At 36.8% G+C, this 19,991-nt stretch overlaps 2 protein-coding genes across 7 annotated transcripts; one reads left to right on the top strand and one right to left on the bottom strand.

The window, feature by feature from the left end:
• Nucleotides 1–569: 569 nt before the first annotated feature.
• On the bottom strand, nucleotides 570–3,974 carry LOC130722923 (GDP-L-galactose phosphorylase 1-like). The gene is made up of 7 exons (XM_057573810.1): nucleotides 3,190–3,974; nucleotides 2,968–3,086; nucleotides 2,790–2,849; nucleotides 2,412–2,654; nucleotides 2,048–2,233; nucleotides 1,672–1,920; nucleotides 570–1,252 (listed from the first exon to the last, which is right to left on the bottom strand). Exons 1-7 carry the CDS (start codon nucleotides 3,308–3,310, stop codon nucleotides 905–907), a joined length of 1,326 nt encoding a protein of 441 aa, XP_057429793.1. The 5' UTR covers nucleotides 3,311–3,974; the 3' UTR covers nucleotides 570–904.
• Nucleotides 3,975–11,101: 7,127 nt separating this feature from the next.
• On the top strand, nucleotides 11,102–14,724 carry LOC130726581 (uncharacterized). Of its 6 annotated transcripts, XM_057577878.1 has the most exons (14): nucleotides 11,102–11,286; nucleotides 11,387–11,587; nucleotides 11,670–11,865; nucleotides 11,951–12,104; nucleotides 12,181–12,555; nucleotides 12,639–12,851; nucleotides 12,929–13,026; nucleotides 13,129–13,213; nucleotides 13,300–13,386; nucleotides 13,463–13,549; nucleotides 13,640–13,777; nucleotides 13,862–13,985; nucleotides 14,081–14,153; nucleotides 14,245–14,724. In XM_057577878.1, exons 3-13 carry the CDS (start codon nucleotides 11,786–11,788, stop codon nucleotides 14,113–14,115), a joined length of 1,476 nt encoding a protein of 491 aa, XP_057433861.1. In that variant the 5' UTR covers nucleotides 11,102–11,286; nucleotides 11,387–11,587; nucleotides 11,670–11,785; the 3' UTR covers nucleotides 14,116–14,153; nucleotides 14,245–14,724. The 6 variants fall into 6 exon arrangements, with proteins under 6 accessions (XP_057433861.1, XP_057433860.1, XP_057433862.1 ...); XM_057577877.1 differs by having other exon boundaries at nucleotides 11,102–11,587; XM_057577879.1 differs by having other exon boundaries at nucleotides 11,102–11,587; nucleotides 11,662–11,865.
• The last annotated feature ends 5,267 nt before the right edge of the window (nucleotides 14,725–19,991 follow it).

Below are 19,991 nucleotides of genomic sequence, written 5' to 3'. Positions count from 1 at the left end.
ACGCTGCATTAATACGATAGAATAAAATCAAACTTTAAATCAATATATTAAGTCTTTATTATCGAACGAACTCATTTTAGGTGTCACGCCTTAATCTGGCTTAAGATACCACACCAAACACCCTTTTTCTCTACTAATCATGTGTGAGTGATAAGTAAAGACATGGTTTTATCAACTCTACGGCACATATGCTGCCGCATCGCACCACATCAACCCAAAAAAATTTGTATAAACCCCAATACATCAATACCATTTTTTTGCTGATATATAGTACTATAATAGTAGCATCTACCAAGAGACTTTGGATTGTTACATTAAAATACCCATTCTTTTCCAAGATATACTAAATACTCCACAAAAAGACAAATCAGAAATCCAAGCTACACTTTCTGGTTTTATGGGTAAGTTAACGGCCAATGCATTAATTATAAGTATACAAAAATGCTACTACTACTTTTTCTTTCCCATGAATTTCCCATGAAACTTCCTTTCCAACCCTGTTGATACCAACAGATTAAAGATCTTTTATGCAGATCCGTATAGATAATTCAAAAGGTAAAACCTACAGATCAAGAACCATTAAGCACTAGCATAAAAATTGCTACATGTTCACCTGAACAACAATGTTCATCCACATATACCTAACCAGTCAATAAGCTCAGAAGAGCACTTATTACATGGTATTTTACGTAGACCATGAAGCATAATCAAGCACCACAAACAGACAGCAGAAAACAAACATAAGCCACTTATGTTTTTTCAAGTCCTTAAAGCAAACATAATACTTCAAACTTAAGGAACTGCCACCATAGAAGGCACAAGACTAGAACTGAAACACACTTAAGCAGAATAGTTCTTTAGTGAGGAATCACACTACGAAATTTATTCACCAAAGCCTTGTTTGTTACTGAAGAACAAGGCATTTTTGTGAAACAGCCACCATAGCTGCCTGAGTGCTTGAGGAGCTAACTGCGTCAACTTCATCTACACATTGAGATCTAGCAGCATCGGCATCAGCATCGATCTCAACAGATGCAATGGCTTGAAAAATAAGAGCATTGACTTCTTGAAACCTCTCTTCAGAGAGGGAGACCTCAGCTAGAAGCCTCCATGCATTGGCTTCAGATGCCTCGTCATAGTCCTTCTTCCTCTTCAGCACCATGTGCCCACTAATTTCCCACACAGCAGGGTTAACTTGGGTGTCAAGAAGCTCAGCACTCACTTCTCCAAGAGCTTGTTTCTCTGCATAGCACTGTTTGTGCATTGACACAAGTAACCAAAATTATTATTTTGCAGCTAATGAATGTCATTTTTAAAACAAATTAAGGGTGTCTCGGTCAGTGTTGTCAAATAACAGTTATACCTTAACGTAGCGCTTTTTTTGGCTTACCGCTACTCCGCTATTACCCGCTATTTTTGGCTTACCGCTATAATCCGTGATTTACAACACTGGTCTCGGTGTAATTAGTTTAATTAAGTGATTATTCATAAGATATTTTGATAAGCTTATTGAAATAAACTCAAAAAAGGTTAGGTATACACGCTTATTCATAAACCAATCTGCGCAGCTTAAGACAATAAATTCAAAACTGCTAATAATCAGCTATTTTTCACAAGCTCTCTAAACACCTACATAAGCGCTCTCAAAGACAGATTTTTAAGACCATTTACCTGTGGTAAGAGAAAGACTCGCCTTCCACAATCAGAAATAAGCACATTGTGAGGTATGTTGTTGATCTGAAGGCAGATACAAGCTTCAGAAACAGTTTCTGCTAAATCATTTAGCATAGGACCACCCTCAAACACAAGACCTCTGACGGGATAGTTCAACAATTTAGACACTTGCACACCTCCATTCAATTTGGCAATTTTCTTAGTAGGAGCCTTCTCAATGGGGAAAGGCAGAGCCAGATAATATGCCTGAAATGGTCAAAATCACAAAATCAGCATTTTGTTTATGGCTGTGACACTAGATAAGGAATGCAATAAGCCAATGATCAACATGACCAATAAGGTGATCTAATCTCAAGTTGTTCGGATTGAGTACCTGAAAGTGAAGGTGGTTAATGGTGGCAAATGCACCCAAGCTGTTATAACCCAATCGAAAATATGGATTTGCTGCTTCAGCTGCCATGTGAAGTGCAAGCAAGAAGCTCGCATGGTCAATCCTTTGAGGCAAACACTCGAAAATACGAGGAATCAGCAACACATGCCCATATTCAATAGGACTGACCTGTTAAGAGAGACATAAACAAACATCATCGATCAGATAGACATATACACTACTGAACACTCAAGAGCAAAGTGCATGTTCGAATACACAGTGGAAAGCTACAGTGGGACAAATCACGTGACTGTCCACCGTTATCCAAAAACATGCATAAATCTTAAAATAAAGATTAGATACTAACATTGATGGCAACAAAACTAGGAGAATTCTCAACATCAATTGGGGCATTTGGATAGAATTGGACTTCCTCATCACAGCTAGCCTCAAATTGAAACAGGACCTCTTCTTGCCCAACTTTAGTAAAGTTGAATTTGGTTTCATCAAAGGGCTGGAGGACCTTGTCAACTCGGAACTCGGTAGGTCTCTTCTTCAGGTGGCGACCCTCGTTCAGCTGGGCAATGAAACCATACTCACCCGGAATCACCTACACCAAAAAAGCACAAACACATGAAACCAACTCCACTGACAACATCCATGCATGCAACAATCAACAATGCATCCCCAGAAACTAAAACACAAATAAAAACTAGAATAAACATAAATTGGAGACAAATCAGACCTTGGTTTCACAGAGTGTAACATCATAACGGAAAAGCCCTCTCTGCATGCGATCTTCCCACTACACCATCAAAAATTAAAACTCAATCAACACATACCATATGATGACAAAACTAAAGAACAAGGAAAAAAAAACAAATTTTGCTAATCACCCTCTATCAACAAAGTTCCATTCATACCTCCCCAAGAACAAGTGAGTCCAGAAAGGCCACAGGTCGCTCCTTGCATGCAATCAGGGGCATGTCCTTCTCTCCAACATTGTCATCCCTTTTGAAGGCATACAAAGGAAGCCTAGCACCTGTATCCCAAAAATTCAATGAGACAACACAACCAAAAACACATCACACATCATGCAAACCAGAAAAAAAAAAACACATATTCAAATGTATGAATGAAATTACCTTGAATGCAACAACTCTTGAGGCAATTCCGACCACAACCTCCGACAGGGGCATCAGCTTCCCCTGCCTCATCTTTCTGATAATTGGAAACCACCGTGGGAACCCTCTTAATGCTCAACATATTTTCAATAGTTTCTCACACCAAATCCAACAACAACAGCAACAGCAAAAGCTACCAACAATAACAATGGAAAAGAAGTAGAAGGAGAAAGAGTTTTTCTGAAAGTGAATTTTGTGGAAGTAAAAAGGGTATTGTTCGTAATACTATTAGAATGAGAAGAGGAATTAGGAGGAAGTGCCGCCACCGCCGGCGAGGAAGAGGAGGTCGGAGGGGCTGCCACCTTCAGAAGGTAAGGCACCACGCCCGCCGTGCGGCGAAGGGTTGGTCTCAGTGAGAGACCAACGAACCCCTTGAATAGCCGTGATTTCTGCAATGCTTCAACCCGGGTTTTAACCCAGAACGAAAAAACTAACAATAAAAACAAAACCCCTCTTTCTCCTTCTTCTCTGTTGTTCTTATTCTAATGGGGTTTCCTCTGTTTTCGTGTTCTGTTGGGAAGGAAAAAGGTGGAAATTTCGGGAAGAAACCCAGATGGGAAATTGGGGAGAATGAATCTGGAGGGAAGAGGGGTTGGTGTGGTGATGTGGGAGGAGCAGGGGAATTAGGTTTGGTACCCCACCTATTGGGTTTCCCATCCCACTTTATTTAATACGGGATTTAAAGTTCCGTATTTAATATGAATAATACGAAACTTAAAAAACCGTACTGTATTTGAGCATATGTGGCACATTTTCAACCATTCATTGCATATTAAAAAAATACGGAATATTAAATTTCGTATTGAATACGGAACTTTAAATCTCGTATTGAATAAAGTGGGGTGGGAAACCCAATAGGTGGGGTACCAAACCCAACTCCCGAGGAGCAGGGTTTTGATTTTTATAGATGATGATAATAAAGGAGAGAGAGAGAGATTTGTGGTGTGGTGATGAAGGGTGGGAGATTTGCCTTGGGTTGTGATTGATTGTTTATTTGTTGTGTTTTGTGCTTAAGATTGTGGTTTTGATTTTAGGAATAGATGAGGAATATTCAAACTCTCCTAAGTCCTTTTAGCCTTTTAGGAATCAAATAACTTATATTCCGTTTTGCCCTTTCTCCCGTTTTTCAATTCTCACTAATAAAAAAATACCAACCTAGTAAGTATACTATAGGCATAGCAACGAACCTAATAATTATAAAAATAATATTTATAACAAAGCTTTTAAGGGTCAAGAAATTTACAAAATATCGAAATGATAAACTACAACCCTCCATAGTTTATTCATGAATCTTCCAATCTCAACCAAAGTTATCATTTTATGACAAATAGTTTAATTTCTTAAATAAAAAATTTACATTTTCTGTTTAATACAATAATTTAAATCTATAAAATACTTAATTTCAAATGAAGTTAGATTTTTCATTCTCAAAATCACATATCTTATTTCAACAATTTTTATCTCCTTTAGATAAAACTTATAATCTAGTTTTCAAAAGATGAATCCCAAAATATTTCATTTATCTAAAAATATTTATCTTATTAAGAAAATGTTTAACATTCAATTTTTGAAATTCAAAGTAAAAGATAATACCCTCAATCATTTACTTACTTCAAATTTTAATTTGAATTATTTGTTTTCCAAAACAAAAGTACACGATTAAGAATTTACAAAATAAATTTTTGAAAGTAATTTACAGCCAATTAACCCACCCCTTTAGATGCGCCACAAGATGTTAGTACTTTTTTTTGAACTCCACAAAATGTTAGTATAAAGTATAAACATTTGGTATATAGAGTTGTCAAAAAAAAAATTTGGTATATAGATATAATTAATTAATTTTTTACTCCTTGTAAACCTAACAATCAATTAGGAAATAAAAACTATTTTCAGGATGTCAACAAATTTCAAAAAAAAAGAAAAACTGAAGTCATTTGTGAATTAATTTTAGCCTTTGAGATTTTAGGGAAAGAAGACAATGGAGGGAGGAGATGGGTTATTTTTGTTTTGTTGTTGGTTCTTTCCACTTGTTCTCTCTATCGGTGGAGTTTGACCGTACACAGAGTGGACCAAATCGGTGCCATCACCAACAAGAAAATGGACCCCCTCAATGTGGGGCAGAAGAATAGGGCTGCATGAACCTTTTATACTCAGTCCGTGGTCGTTACTCTTCACACCATATTTTACTTGTTCAAAATAATTTGGCTTAAAGGGTCCAAAGGCCCCTGAAATTACAAAGGGAATCAAATCCAGGACCTAGAAAAATTTTACATCAAATTGGGTCCCTAAGAATTTTTTTTTAATTCAATTAAGGCCAAATGTTGCCACAGCTCAATTTTGTCCTAGTCACTTTTACCACGTGGCTTTTTAAATTATTTTTTAATTAAAACATTATAAAAAAAAATTTAATTCCAACTCATTTACTTAAGTAGAAAAAAATTAAAAAACTTAATAAATCCCTAATTTAAATAAAATCCCTTAACTAAATAATTACCTAATCTAATAATAACAAAAAACATCAAACCCCAACCAGAAATTAACAACTCCAAAAAAACTCATTCTTCTTCTTCTTCTTCTTTCCCACCCCCACCCACACCCACCCAACAAACCCAGACAACCAGAGCCCTACCACCCCCAATCCACATGCAAATTTGAACTCAACCTCACCTCACCATAACTCTTGGAAGTAAATCCCAAGCACCCAAGCAAACCATGTCTATAAGGCAAAAACGTCTTCTTCCTCAACTCCTCTGATTGTGCTCTTTTTTTTGTGGGGGAGAATGAAATGGTGGACCATAACTTGTTGTTGCTCCTTCCTTCACTTTTACTCCTGAGAAAATCCTTCAAGAAAACCCACCTCTTTGAGCTTCTCCCAGCTGAAGAACACCTCGAAGAAGAAGCTGAAGCTGAATGAGTTTTCTCGAAACCCACTTCATCACCCACATTCTCCTCTTCCTCATCTTCTTCTTCTCCCTCGATTTTGTTGGTTCTTCCAGTCTCTGTCCATTGTAAATGCGTGTTTCTGAGAGGAGACAGAGATCTGGTTCTTCTCCTTCTGTTCCTTCCTTATGTTCTTCTCATAGGGTACAATTTGGGGATGAGGATGGATAGGGTTCAATTTGAGATGAATAGGTAAGATTAGGGATTTGTGATCATTAGATTATGTTTTTATTTAGGTTAGGGATTATTAGATTAGGTTTTTATTTAAATTTAGGATTTTATTAAGTTTTTTTTTATTTCTGCTTAAATATATGAGTTGGAATTAAAAACTAAAATTTAATACTTTTTCTAATTAAAAAAAAAATTAAAAAGACATGTGACATTACTGACTAGGACAAAATTGAGCTCTGGCACACTTTGGCCTTAATTGAATTAAAAAAAAATTCTAGGGACCCAATTTGATGCAAAATTTTTCTAGGTCATGGATTTGATTCTCTTTGTAATCTTAGGGGCCTTTGGACCCTTTAAGCCAAATAATTTCAAAAGAAAATATTTGTTCAAGATAACCGTCCCAAATTGTTGGGAAACTAACATCACTATTTATTCATGTCTTTTTTTACACTATTTATTCAAGTCTAATCACTAATTAATTTGTGTTTTAACGTTCAAAGAAAATTGTGTTTTAATTAATATTAATATGAAAAACTAAAACACAAACCCCCAACCCAATTGAGTCTTTTCAGTTAATGTTTGTTCTAAGATTAGGTAAGTTAGTATTTCTAGTAGAGTCATGAATTGAAGATTATTCTCCAGAGATTGGTTCTCTTTTGATTGCTGATGTATCTCTGTCTATTGATTGATTTATGAATTGGATTTATGGGGAAATAAAATCTCCTCAACCCGAAGAACAACTACAAGCATCAATGAACAAATTTTTTGCATTCATGTAGTACTACAGATTCAGTACATCTAATTTATAATGGGACAGATAGTAGAAAAAACTTTAGTTTAAGGCCAATGCTACTTAATTTACCTCGGTTTCAAAAAATACTTAATATACCTCTACTACTATAAACTTCTTAAGAATAAATTATTAAGGTTGTGTTTGTATGTAAATTTCATTCCGACGTCAACTCAATAAAAGCAAAAAGTTCCTTCCAGGATTAAGGCCCCGTTTGGATAAACAGCTTAATTAAGCGCTTATGGTCATAAGCGCTTATGACATAAGCGCTTATTCATAAGCTATTTTTAAAAATTTATTGAAATAAATTAAAAATAAGCTGTGTATAAGCATAAGCTGTTTTTCATAAGCTATCCTGAGTAGCTTATGAAAATAAGCTGAAAATAGCTTATGGCAGACCATAAGCTGTTTGCATAAGCTCTCCCAAACACTGGCATAAGAGCTTATGCTGTCAGATAAGCTCAAATAAGCTCTTCCAAACTGGGCCTAATTATTTGAGGAAAGTGAATTCTGACATCCAATTAATATTTTTTTTTAGAGCAAAAGAGATTTTATTCATTAGATGAAAGGGAAAACAACCCACAAAGAAGGGGAAAAACACCAAGACAACCAATGGAGAGAACAACCACCCAAGCTAAAAACACAACCAGCCTAGCACCTAAGAGGAAAATTCTCTTTAAGTACTTCGGCCAACCCTTTAATGGCGTCTTCATCACTACCGGGGAAAGTCATGCCTGGAAACTGAGCAAGACACCAAGCCTTCTTTGCTCGCGTGAAATAAGGACCCGAAAGAGCAGGAGGACTAGGCGGTGCTGGCACAGATGCGATCATCAGGCTCTCAGATTTACGCGGACGACCCCTAGACCGCCGAGACCCCCCCACGTTGATCTTAGCCTCTTTAAATTTCTTAGGCCGACCACACAGACGGGGCCTCAGAGGGGAAAAATCAAGAGCGAGATCATCACCAAAAGTAGCAGCAATGCAGCATCCTCCTCCTCAAAGACAGACTTGATTAATATAGTAATGGAGATATTTTCATATCCAAACACAGACTTGATTAGTTTTTCATTTATTTCTTCAAGTTGATAAATATGTTTTCAAATTCAGTAGTTATAAATAACAACTACTGTTGTCCAACTGTGAAAAAGGAAGAAAAGCTTCTAGTGTATAAAAGCTTCTAGTGTATTTGTCCTACAAATTAAGCATGAAACGGGCAATATAGTACTATTATGCTGAACGCTGTCTACTTAGAATTAGTTATTTCGGCCATTGATAGGTGCCTGTGTGGCAGAAGTTCCACAGAGACCTGGTCCCGGATATTAGCGGTGACCTGCCTTCTATGAGTATCAACAATACTTGATTATATTAGTTATATTCCATCACATAATTTTCCATTGAGAATGATTCTTGGTACGAGACTAAACTGTCTTTCCTAGCCTTTGATTCGTCACACTTTTCTTCTGCATAAAGTCTGCCAATTATAATCAGGCATGTGTTATTTTGTGGATTTGGTGCTATGGTTTTGTTGTGCCATCTAACACCTCTTTTTTCATTTAAATAAATGAGCAATGAAAAAAGAGAACTCTTTAGTCACACGACAAATTTAAAGCACGATTTTGAGAAAAACTGAGATGAAATTAGTGTCGTGCAATATAGTCTTTTTCAGGAAAGAAGCTTCATTTATTCCCTTAATTTTAATTATATAGTAGTTTTCTATCTAAGTGATCATAGATATATTTTATTTTTCCTTCTTCTATTTTTTTCTACTCATTTCTACACTCGTTACTTCTCTCCCATCCAAATAACAATGATATGTGTACCACAAAATAGTGTATACACATTATGAGACATTTTTTTCCTCTATCTCTTTGTTATGACCGGCTTAAAATACCTAATAGCATCTCAACCAACCTAAAAAGATTCACAATTAAATGATTACGATAGAGATGGACGAGATAACTTACTTAAGAAACATCAAGTTGTCATAGCTAAGGCCAATTGGCCGCATGGCGATACACTTATACAAGGTTTCCCATAAACAACTGTGTTCTTGGAAGCCTTACTACAAGGCTGCTTTTCTATAAGGCTTCCTAATGTCTTGTGGATATGGTTACGACATACTTCGAACCTATAAATACAAGTGTGTCATTCATTTATAGACACATTGCTCATTATAGAAAACTCAGAGTTCTTCTTAGACTCTATATTCTCTATTTGCTCACACACTCACTTGAGCATCAGAGTGTACGTCTTCTACATGTATACACCCCGTCGTGTCAACGCAACCTCGCCATGCAAGTTAAGCCTTTCACGGCCTTGCACCACCACTGGCAACAAGGACGTCTAAGCAAATCTCATTTCAAGAAGAACACTTGTTGTCCCCTGTGGGAGAAAAATGACTATTCTCCTGTTTTTGGAATTGATGAAAGCAACATCATTAACCAAAATGGAAAGTTAAAAGCGTTTCTATGAATACTTTAATGAGGTGATGGAGAACGTCCTTTATCATATTGTTCACAATTTGACACCATATTCCCTCTCTAGGATGAGATACAAAGTATACCTTTGTCGACAAACTAGTTTAAGAAATTCAATATCGAACACTTCTTCAGCGAAGAAGATCCTGTTGAGCACACAGATAAATCTTCATCAAAGCATCCAACCAATTAGCGGGAAAGCTTGGTTATGGTTTAAATCTTTACCATATAAGACGATCAATAGTTGGAATTAGCTCTTCATCCGGTTAATTCAACGATTCACTAAAATTTCAACAATCATTTGAAGATAATAACATTGTTGACGACCAGGAGCAGAGGAAGGAACGTCTAGCTATTGACGAGGATTTGGCGAAAATTCCTCAACAGAACTCTTGGAATGTGAATTCTTCATTATTGTCAAATTTTTTGGAGGAGGATGCTTGAGAAAGGCACAGAAGAAGTACAAGAACGTGTTGGTAAAATCTATTTACCAAACTCAACGTTCGAAAAAGTTTGCAACCATCATATTCAATCAAGAAGAGAATAGAGTTTTGAGATAAATCATAACGTGCCTTTGGTGATATCAGCAATAATAGCAAATGTCGAGATCCAAAGGGTACTCGCATGGTAAATCCTTAGAGTGACAACCATTGTTATATATAAGTACTGGTTGTTTTTTATCATCACTAAACGTCATTTTTTCGTGAAATGACTAAAGTCAAACTCGCTTGCAAATTCAGGGACTAATACCATTAATCCTAAATGTAATATTTGCTAAATGAGATAAATAGAGAGAAAATATAATATCTATTGAATGCTTACACTATTTGTATATCCGACTATCTTTAATGATATGAAAAAAATAATGGGATGAAGGTCCAGGAGATTATTGACTAACTTCAATTCATTCAATGCATATTAGGTTGACACATATGCTATTGTGGTCCTTGGTGGTTTGGCCAATCACAAGGTATGCAATGCTGCATTGTGTTGCACACTTGCACCCAACCCAATCCCATGATGAAAATGCATGTGCCCCAAACCTGTAATTTGCCTTGTGACTTCTTGTCCCTTTCCTCTTTTCCCTTTGTTCAGTAAAAAGTTGAATCGACAATTCACATGATTGATCCAATTGCTGAGGGTGTGCATGCAGATTAGCGGGACATGCACATGACATGATCACTGATTCACTGTAATTGCAAGCTACGTGAAAATTTCTTTGTGGATATTACTTTGTGAGTACTTAATCACATGAAGCAACCTAGCTAACCCCATTTTTCTTCGTTGCAAAGGAATTTTTATTTTCTTGGTTCAGACAATATTCGTAACAAGAAAAAGGAAGGTACGTACATGGCACCAACCTGTAATTCCAAACAGTAGATCCATTTTAAAAATAAGTTACAGTAAATGGTTTATTACTAAGTTATGGGCCCACAATATGTTCAATCTCAAAACTACCCTCATTCAATTTTCCCCCTTTCAATCTCGTAAATACCCTCATTGAAATCGTTCCGTTGGTCGCTTTTACCCCCAAACCTCATCGGCTTTGTCCGTCCAGATTAGGATTCATCTGTGTTGTATGATAGGCATGATAGATTGAAGTTGATAGGAGCTTCTTCATTGAGACCATGTTCAATTCATTTTCCTTTTGTGCGATTCAGATCTAGTTGTTTTGAATAGGTTTGTTTGAAAAATCCTAATTTTTCTTGGAGCCAATACTTTTGTTACAGTGGGTTTCCCCACCTCATGCCTTTCCTTTCCCCCATTGTACAATTCGTAGGAAAATTGAGTTTGTCTTACAATTTGGGGTTCTCTTCACGGTACTCGATTTTGGGTGTCACTGAAAGTTCTTTGCCCTGTCTTCGCTACTAATGGTAGTTTTGAAGAAGGAAACATGCCTTCCCTGTTGAAGAATTTGTGATGAAAGGCATGCCTGAGGATCCATCTCCGTAATTGGGTTGGACTGCGTTTAATTACTGAAGTAAGTAGTTATTTTGAATTTTTTGTATCTCGATAATTAAATTTTGTTATTATATAAATATAAACAAGTTAAAGTTGTACAGTGGTCCCCAACTATTGCCTTGGTTCCAACTTGTCTGTCATGGTTTCATCGAGAATCGCATTTCACCTTGGATACTAGTTGGATCCACCGTTCTATTTCATTACTGTGGTTGAAACCATGGAGGGATCCGGCAAATTTGGAGAAAAAGTACTGGAAGAAGCAAGCATGAACACTCTGTTGGACGAAAGTCCACCAAGGTATTATTTTGAGAGACTTATGCGTATGTGATTCCATTATCATTCAGATATGTATTGTGTTGAAATACATGTATACTTTGTCCAGCAGCTTAGTGACCAAGACCCAGAAACAAACGGAAGAGGGAAGTGTTGCTGCTGAAAAGTTTAATGCTAGTGTAATAGCTAACGAGGTGAAGGGTGTTAACGTTGCTTTGCTAGCACTAGCCAGTACCGTAAATCAAGCGATGGGCTTGTACAAGGTAATATGGTACCATAATTGTATTATAGTTTTTTTTGTGTTTGGTGTTGGGGGCTGTTTGTTGTAATGGTTTGTAGGATCTGGATAGTCGTGTAAATCAGGTGCAGAATGTACAAACTGAAATGAACAATAAGCTTGAAAGGGTGGAGAAGTATATGATTGCTAGCGATAGTTCAAGACTAGGGAAAAAATATGTCTTGTCTACTGATAGAAGTGTAAAGGGAACTTGTAAGACCCAAAAAGCAGGAAATAAGAAGGCTGCACTTAAGATTCTGCAAGATGATGTCATAAATGTTGATACAGATGTTTCTGATGATGAAAAATGTCCTAATTATCCTACTGCACAGCCCTCTGGTGGAATGGGTAATTGTATCCCTTCACAAAATGAGCAACCAAAACCCACCATCAATCCTAGGTTTCAAAGGAATTTGCACACTGTTGGCTCAACTCTGGTATTTTCCATCTAATTTATTAAAGAATGGAATTGACCTCATAATGAATATGTGTGTTTAAACATATTTGTGTTTTGTGTTAGGGACCGATTGGAGCATTTCGTAGGAAAGAAGAATCACAACCGCTGAAGAACTCGTTCCCAACTCCACCCTCCATAACAACATCTTCGAAGGTCCGTAAACTTGATGCAAGTGTTGGTCCTTCCACTAAAGAAAAAAACTCCAAAGCTTCGGGCGGAGCTCAGAAGACTAAAACGTCATCCGTTCGGATTCGAACAGGACAAATATTGCCACAGGTATGTATTATTGTAGTTGTTAAATTTGGAATCAAAACATTGTTGCAGTTCCTAAATTAATATTTTTTCAATTTCAGAGCGTGCTGACTAAATTCAGACCTAAACCTGAGATGTTGTTGTCCAAGTCTCAACTGCAAATGTCTGCATATTTATTCCATCCTGATAAAGATATTGAGTAAGTAGAGTACAAATGATTGTTTGGTAATGGTGGAAAGTTTCGTAAGGACCTATTGTATCTGTTCAGCTGCAGTTTCATATGTTGTGTATCTTTAACCAGGGAACCATTGCTTCGAATGGGTACTACAGTTGTAGCAAGAAAGGACTTTGACTCTTTAATGTCTGGATGCCCCGTCACTGAATGGGTGATTATATCATCTGTGCAACCTATCTGTACATTAATCACTGCAATATTTATCTTTGTTTTCCTGAAGAATTTAATTTTGTTTAGATCATGACACTTATCACCATGAAGATAACTTACTCCCAAAGTGATTCGCTTGATGAGACTGTTTGGTGTTTACCTCCTTCATTTGCGGTACGTTTGTGGTATTACTGTATTTGGGTCACTTTAATTGTTTGCTCAATGCTGATATTTGACTTACCTTTGGCAGGTGGATGTCAGCCTCGGTAAAACTAGTGATGAGTTGTGTTTGAAATATTCCACACCCTGGATATTGCCATATGACACACTTAAATATGTAAGTTCCAACCATCTCCTATTGTATCTGATTTGTCCTGTGCAGTCATAGTGTTGGATTTATTTATTTACATTGATTTGTGTTGAATAGGTTTACATTCCCATCATGAATGATGTCTGTCATTGGTTCCTAATGGTGATCAACATAGAACAACATGTTGTGTACCAATTTGATTCCCATCTGAATGTTGAAGACATCGCTGGAAGATATGGAACAATTAATACACTGGTATGAACCCTCCCTCTTAAGCTACAACACTTAGCCTATATATGTTTGATCTCCACCTTATGGCATTCATTTTATTTGTAACAGCGTGAGGTGCTTTTTGATATGCTGGCAAACTCAAAGGATCATGCAAGTGATTTTTTAAGGGAATCATTAATTACCCATCATGGCAATTCAAGGAAGCAAGGGGAATTCCCAATACTGGAAAGAGGTTAGCAACATCTATGTTCATATGTAATTTTGAAATAATCATTACAGCTCGATTGGTAATCTATACACTTAGACATGTCACTTTGCAATGTGCAGTGATAATTCTGCTTTGTGGGTGCTTAGTTGGTTAGAGATGGAGGTTGGGTTTCAACCCAATCAGAAAGGCATGGTGAGTCCCTGCAAATTTGGTCTGTAATTTAAACAGTACGCTACATAATTTAACTCATTAACCTGCAAGGAAATTGATTCATGTTTGACAGATCGATGACGATACTGTTCGTATGAAGACAGCGATTAGCTTGATAAGTGGAGAGCATAATGCCATTCGAAGGTCTGTTGACGAAAAGGCAAATGTGTTTTGGCAAACACTACCTAAACGCTGAAGTCTGAAGTCTACCTTAGATATTGGAGAATCACATTTTATGGACTGCTAACATAGAAGGGCACATGAATGCAAAATTCACCAGGGGTTGGATATTAATTTTTTGGTGTGTTGATATACAAGTTCGCTGATATAAAAGTTCATATACATGCAGTACGCAGCATAATGATTTTGAAGTATATATTGTATAGTTTAACCAGATATGTAATGGTTGGGGTTGGGGTCACCTTTTTGTGAATCACAGTGGTGAATGTGTTGCAGAACTCTGTGTGTTCCATGGATTTGGTTGTCAATATTGACACCACTATGTAATGAATCATTTGTGATGGACTAATTTGTTATATTTATTTTTCTATAATCTAGTTTCGTAATTACGTGGAACCTAATTACGTAAAAAAGTTTTTTTTTAATGTGAGTATTAAATATGAAATTAAATACGTAGAATGTATAGAAATATATATTTTTTAGTAATTTTTTGAATTGTATAATATTGAGGCTCTACAAAAGTAAATATTTAAACTTAACAAACCTTTAAAGAAGTACATATTTTTCTATAAACCTTACAAATATGTATTTTTTTATTTTTTTAGGCAAGCACTAACATTAAATACGAAATTTGATGTAATTTATGTTAATTTTATTTTTAAATTTTTTTATTGTTTTAATATATAATAATGATATTGTCCAAATTTAGTGGTGTATTTATGATATATTTTAGTAATTTATGTCTTACGTCTTTCAGAGATCGAATCTTCATAGTTAGGGTTCAAAGTGGTGATCTTACGCCTTCAGGAGATCGAATCTGCATAGTTAGGGTTTTCAACTAGTGATCTTACGCCTTAAGTAGATCGAATCTTCATAGTTAGGGTTCCAAGTGGTGATCTTACGCATTTCAGAGATCGAATCTTCATAGTTAGGGTTCTAAGTTCATATCTTACGCCTTTCAGAGATCTAATCTTCATAGTTAGGGTTCAAAGTGGTGATCTTACGCCTTCAGGAGATCGAATCTGCATAGTTAGGGTTCAAAGTTCATATCTTACGCCTTTCAGAGATCGAATCTTCATAGTTAGGGTTCAAAGTGGTGATCTTACGCCTTTCAGAGATCGAATCTTCATAGTTAGGGTTCCAAGTTCATATCTTACGCCTTCAGAGATCGAATCTTCATAGTTAGGGTTCCAAGTGGTGATCTTACGCATTTCAGAGATCGAATCTTCATAGTTAGGGTTCCAAGTGGTGATCTTACGCCTTTAGGAGATAGAATATGCATAATTATAGTTCAAAGTTCATATCTTACGCGTTCAGGAGATCAAATCTTCATAGTTAGGGTTCCAAGTTCATATCTTGCGCCTTTCAGAGATCGAATCTTCATATTTAGGGTTCAAAGTGGTGAGGGTCACTTAATATAATATAGTTAGAGTTCGAATGTTCATAGTTAGGATTCGAATTTCTTCCTAATTATTTGCGGTCATTTATTTCATTGTAAATTAAATTAATTTTCTTTTTATTTTTTTTTTATTTTTTTTTCACCAAAATTCAACATTTTTGTTTGTCTATAAATAGAGACTTGGTTTATTTGATTTGGACACAGAAAAAACGATATTTTTCCTTCTAGATTTTTTATTTAGCCTCCAATACACTCTTATTAGTAGCTCTAAACATCTTTTTAGTGAAATGAATCCCAACACTAACCTTTTTATCACCCAAAATAAATTTCAAATAAATTATTAAGAATAGCTCAAGTGGCAAGAGCTGGGGGACATATGAGTTGGGTAGGGGAAGGTCCACGAATCGATTTCTAGCGGGTGCAATTTATCTTTCTGATGTAAAAAAAAACTACTAATAAAAAAAATTAACTCTATTAGATGGAAGAGAGAACATATGATGTGGAGTGTAAAAAGTGAAAAATGGGGTGTTGAATGTTGTAACCATTGTACAAATTATCTCCATGATTGTTTTATATACCATTAATTTACTATTATTTTCCCATTATAAAACCGAATGAGTATCCATAATAGCTTCCATTAGAAGGGAACGCGTTTTATTAAAGTTGTGTAATCGTTGTCAATCATTCGTCCGCTGTGTTTCCAGATAAAGCAGACCTAGTAAAGTAACCCTACACATACACGTGTCCCTCTTCCAACAATTGCAGGGTTTGCATATCCTGTTTAATAATAAAATATTTGTTTTCTCTGCACCGGAGTTGATGGGTTCACAGGGTCTAATAATGAAACTTAAATACTTTTGTTTTTTAGTTGGTTGTGGCAATATAGATAAAACTCGATTCACGCATTTCAAATTGAAGCAGTTCACATGGTTTCATAAACAAGCTTTGAAGCCAATAATCTATCCAAGTTCTGTCGCTAGCCTTCGCCGCCATGGCCGGTTCTTCTGCTCGCAAGTATTATGTAGTGTTCGTTGGACGTCAACCCGGCATATACAATTCATGGAATGACTGTCATCGACAAGTCAATGGGTTCCCTGGTAACAGTTTCGAGTCCTACCGGAATAGAGACGATGCTTATGCAGCTTAGATGGCCAACTGGAACAACAACGACCTTAACGGAGCAGAAGTAGGACACCCAAACAACGTCCCAGAAGAAGTGGTTGCCGAGGAAGATGAGGGGCACTTGCTGGAGCCCGATGAAGTGCATGTCATCGAAGAAATGGGTCACCTGTTGGAGCCCGATGAAGTGCATGCCGTCGAAGAAGTGGGCCATTTGTTGGAGATAGAAGATGGTGTTTCCTTGGCAGCCAACACAACCGGCACCGATGAAGTGCCTGATCGTGTGAACAGTAGTCCAGAAATGCTTGTTGGTCTTTTTCTTGGTTTTATCCTCGGTGTAATTTCATTAACCCTTGTTCGGTTTTTCGCTTAATGGGCCCCATGTTTGTGGTCTTAACCCGTTTTTAAAATGTATGTGTTTGACAGCTGGAATACAAGTGCCACTCTTTTTGTACCTATTTTCCATTTACCGTGCTAAACTTAGTTACCACCTTAATGTTGTGTTTCAACTAGTAAATCAAATCAATACTTAGGTGTTTGATTTGACAACACCTCCTATCTGCACGTAAAGTAAAGAATAGACTTTAGTCATGATGATGAGTGGCATTGTTATACACTTAACCTAAACACAAGGCTAGATAGGGTATTATAGTTTACAAATCAACATATAACAAATTCACTCCTTCACTTCTTCCCTTCTTCATTCGCTGAACTAGTTCCAAATGGGTGAACAGACGATGAGAGAAAAGCCTCAACATCTGGGTTCCAATGAGGGAGACGGAGGAAATGGAGAAGGAAGGTCAATGCCATCAGAGTAAGCACATCTATGCTCTCTCATGTTGGAGTACATTTAATAAGTGTACAGTCATTTCCTCATGGACCATTTTGTGTTATATTTGGGAATTCCTAATATTTATTTTCATTTTTGCTTTTCATATGAAGTAGCAGAGGGAAAAAAACTATGGCAGTTCCCGATAACCCCCAAATGGAATCCATTGACTTCAAGAAGGAGGTAAAAGAGATCAATATGGCGTTTAAAGCTCTTGGAAGGCTGATCAATGATGTTCTTGTCCAAAACAAGGAAATGAATACTAGGATTGATGACTTGCAGTCGAGTATGTGCAATATGGAGGAAACTGTTGCTAACGTAGTGAAGTCTGCGTCAACCGGAGTAAACACTGATCCTAATGCATCTGTAAAACGAGCTGCACCCACCGATGGAAGTTATAACTTCACTCCGAATCTGCAAGCTAAAACTCCTACACAGGTATGGTCTTTTCGTCCTTCATCGTCATACTATTTATGGTTACCCTTCCATACCATACACTATTTTACATATAGGGTCTCATTGCTGCATATCGAAAGGAGCAAGCATCTATGACAGTTAAAAAACTATTTCATAGCCCAGAAACAAGTGGCAGGCATGCCAAGGCTCAAAGAAATGACAACATCGACGCGGCCTCTCCACCCCCTCTCACACCACTAAGTACCGAAACTGGCGGTGGCTTCGTCTTGCCTGAGGTGTGTCATCAGTTGAATATCAGTGAAAAATGCAGTGTAGCAAAGCTCAAAATAATCTAATGCTATATCTTTTGAAGTTGGTGTAGGGTATCTTGAGCAATTTCCCACCTACACCAGAAATGTTGCTACTGAGGTCTGAGATGATGCTAGCATGCTATGTCTTCCACCCTGACCTGGACCCTGAGTATGTACTCCTCTTAATTTCCAGTTTGGAGATCGAAACTTGTATTGTTGTTGCTTAACAGCATCTGTATCTGCAGTGAGGTGCTTCTAAGGATGGGGAACTGGAAGCTGACAAGATTGGACTTCCATTGCTTTTGTCCAAAAATGCAAATCACAGCTGAGGTTAGTTTTATTCTCAATGTCTTTTTGTTCCTCGGTTTTTAAGCTATATGTATTTCACCAGATACATGACTATTTGTTAAAATTTTAGATGATCACGTTGATGACAATGAAAACTACATATCTGCAACATGGACTCTCAAACCCCTCTGTCTGGGCTTTACCACCTTCTTTCGTGGTATGTAGTATATGCATTCAAGTCAATTATTTGCTTTCATGAGACCTATGATACTCATTTTAGTGGTTTGTGTTTCAAATTAATAGGACGACATCATGAATGGGAGCTCAAGGTGCATCTTTATTCAAATCATTGCTCCACTAATTTTAAGTTATGTCATTTAGCACAATTTATTTATCTTTATGGATTGTGTTTAATCATATACATGCATTTGTGAATCATAGTGTCAACTCTGCTGTATGGCTTATGGAATGGAAGCTAATTTTAATCCATTCCTGATATGCGAGGTGACCTCAATTTATTTCTTCCCCCCACCATTCCTAATATGAGTTTTTTAACGCTTGTTCCCATATAAAACCACTAATTTCATTAACTTCATGTATGTGCAGTTGGATTACAGTGTCAAGAGGATGTTGATTGTCAAAGATTTGTTAATTGGATTCCACAATGAAGAGAAAAGAGCCTTGACGCAGAGCAGTGAGATTTACTGGTCCACCCTTATGCAGGGTTGATGATTCGTGTTGAATGAGAACTTTGAAGGCTTGTATTTTGGAGGGTTACCCCATGTATTGGGAGGTCCCAGATTTGTCTTTTGTCATGGTCTGTAATGGTCCTATTTGGATCTCTAACTAAGGAACCATTCTGTAACATACTACTGGCAAAGTTGCCCGCAAATTAGCTGAACTTTATCTATTCTATTAGTTAATGAAATTGCATCTTTTGTTATATGATCCTCTATGCAATGATCTTATTAACGTGTAGGCATACATTGTTTTATGTGCATGTGTATGTTGTCATAACTCATAAGAGTGCCATTGACCCACTCCATCCCCCATATGATCTGACTAGCTACACCAACACACACCCCACTGATATATGAAACATGCATGCTCAAACAGTGACCAACACAAAATTGGAAGCAATAAAAGAGAGTTTCATTGCTCCATGATAGATATATTAACGTATAGGCATACATCAATTTATGTGCATGTGTATGTTGCCATAACTCATAAGAGTGCAATTGACCCACTCCATCCCCCATATATAAAACATGCACGCTCAAACAATGACCAACACAAAA

This window comes from Lotus japonicus, chromosome 6 (assembly GCF_012489685.1).
Source record: "Lotus japonicus ecotype B-129 chromosome 6, LjGifu_v1.2".
Classification (NCBI taxonomy): Eukaryota; Viridiplantae; Streptophyta; class Magnoliopsida; order Fabales; family Fabaceae; genus Lotus; species Lotus japonicus.
The sequence above is the reverse complement of the archived record's forward strand: the minus strand, read 5'-3'. Positions and strand labels throughout refer to the sequence as shown.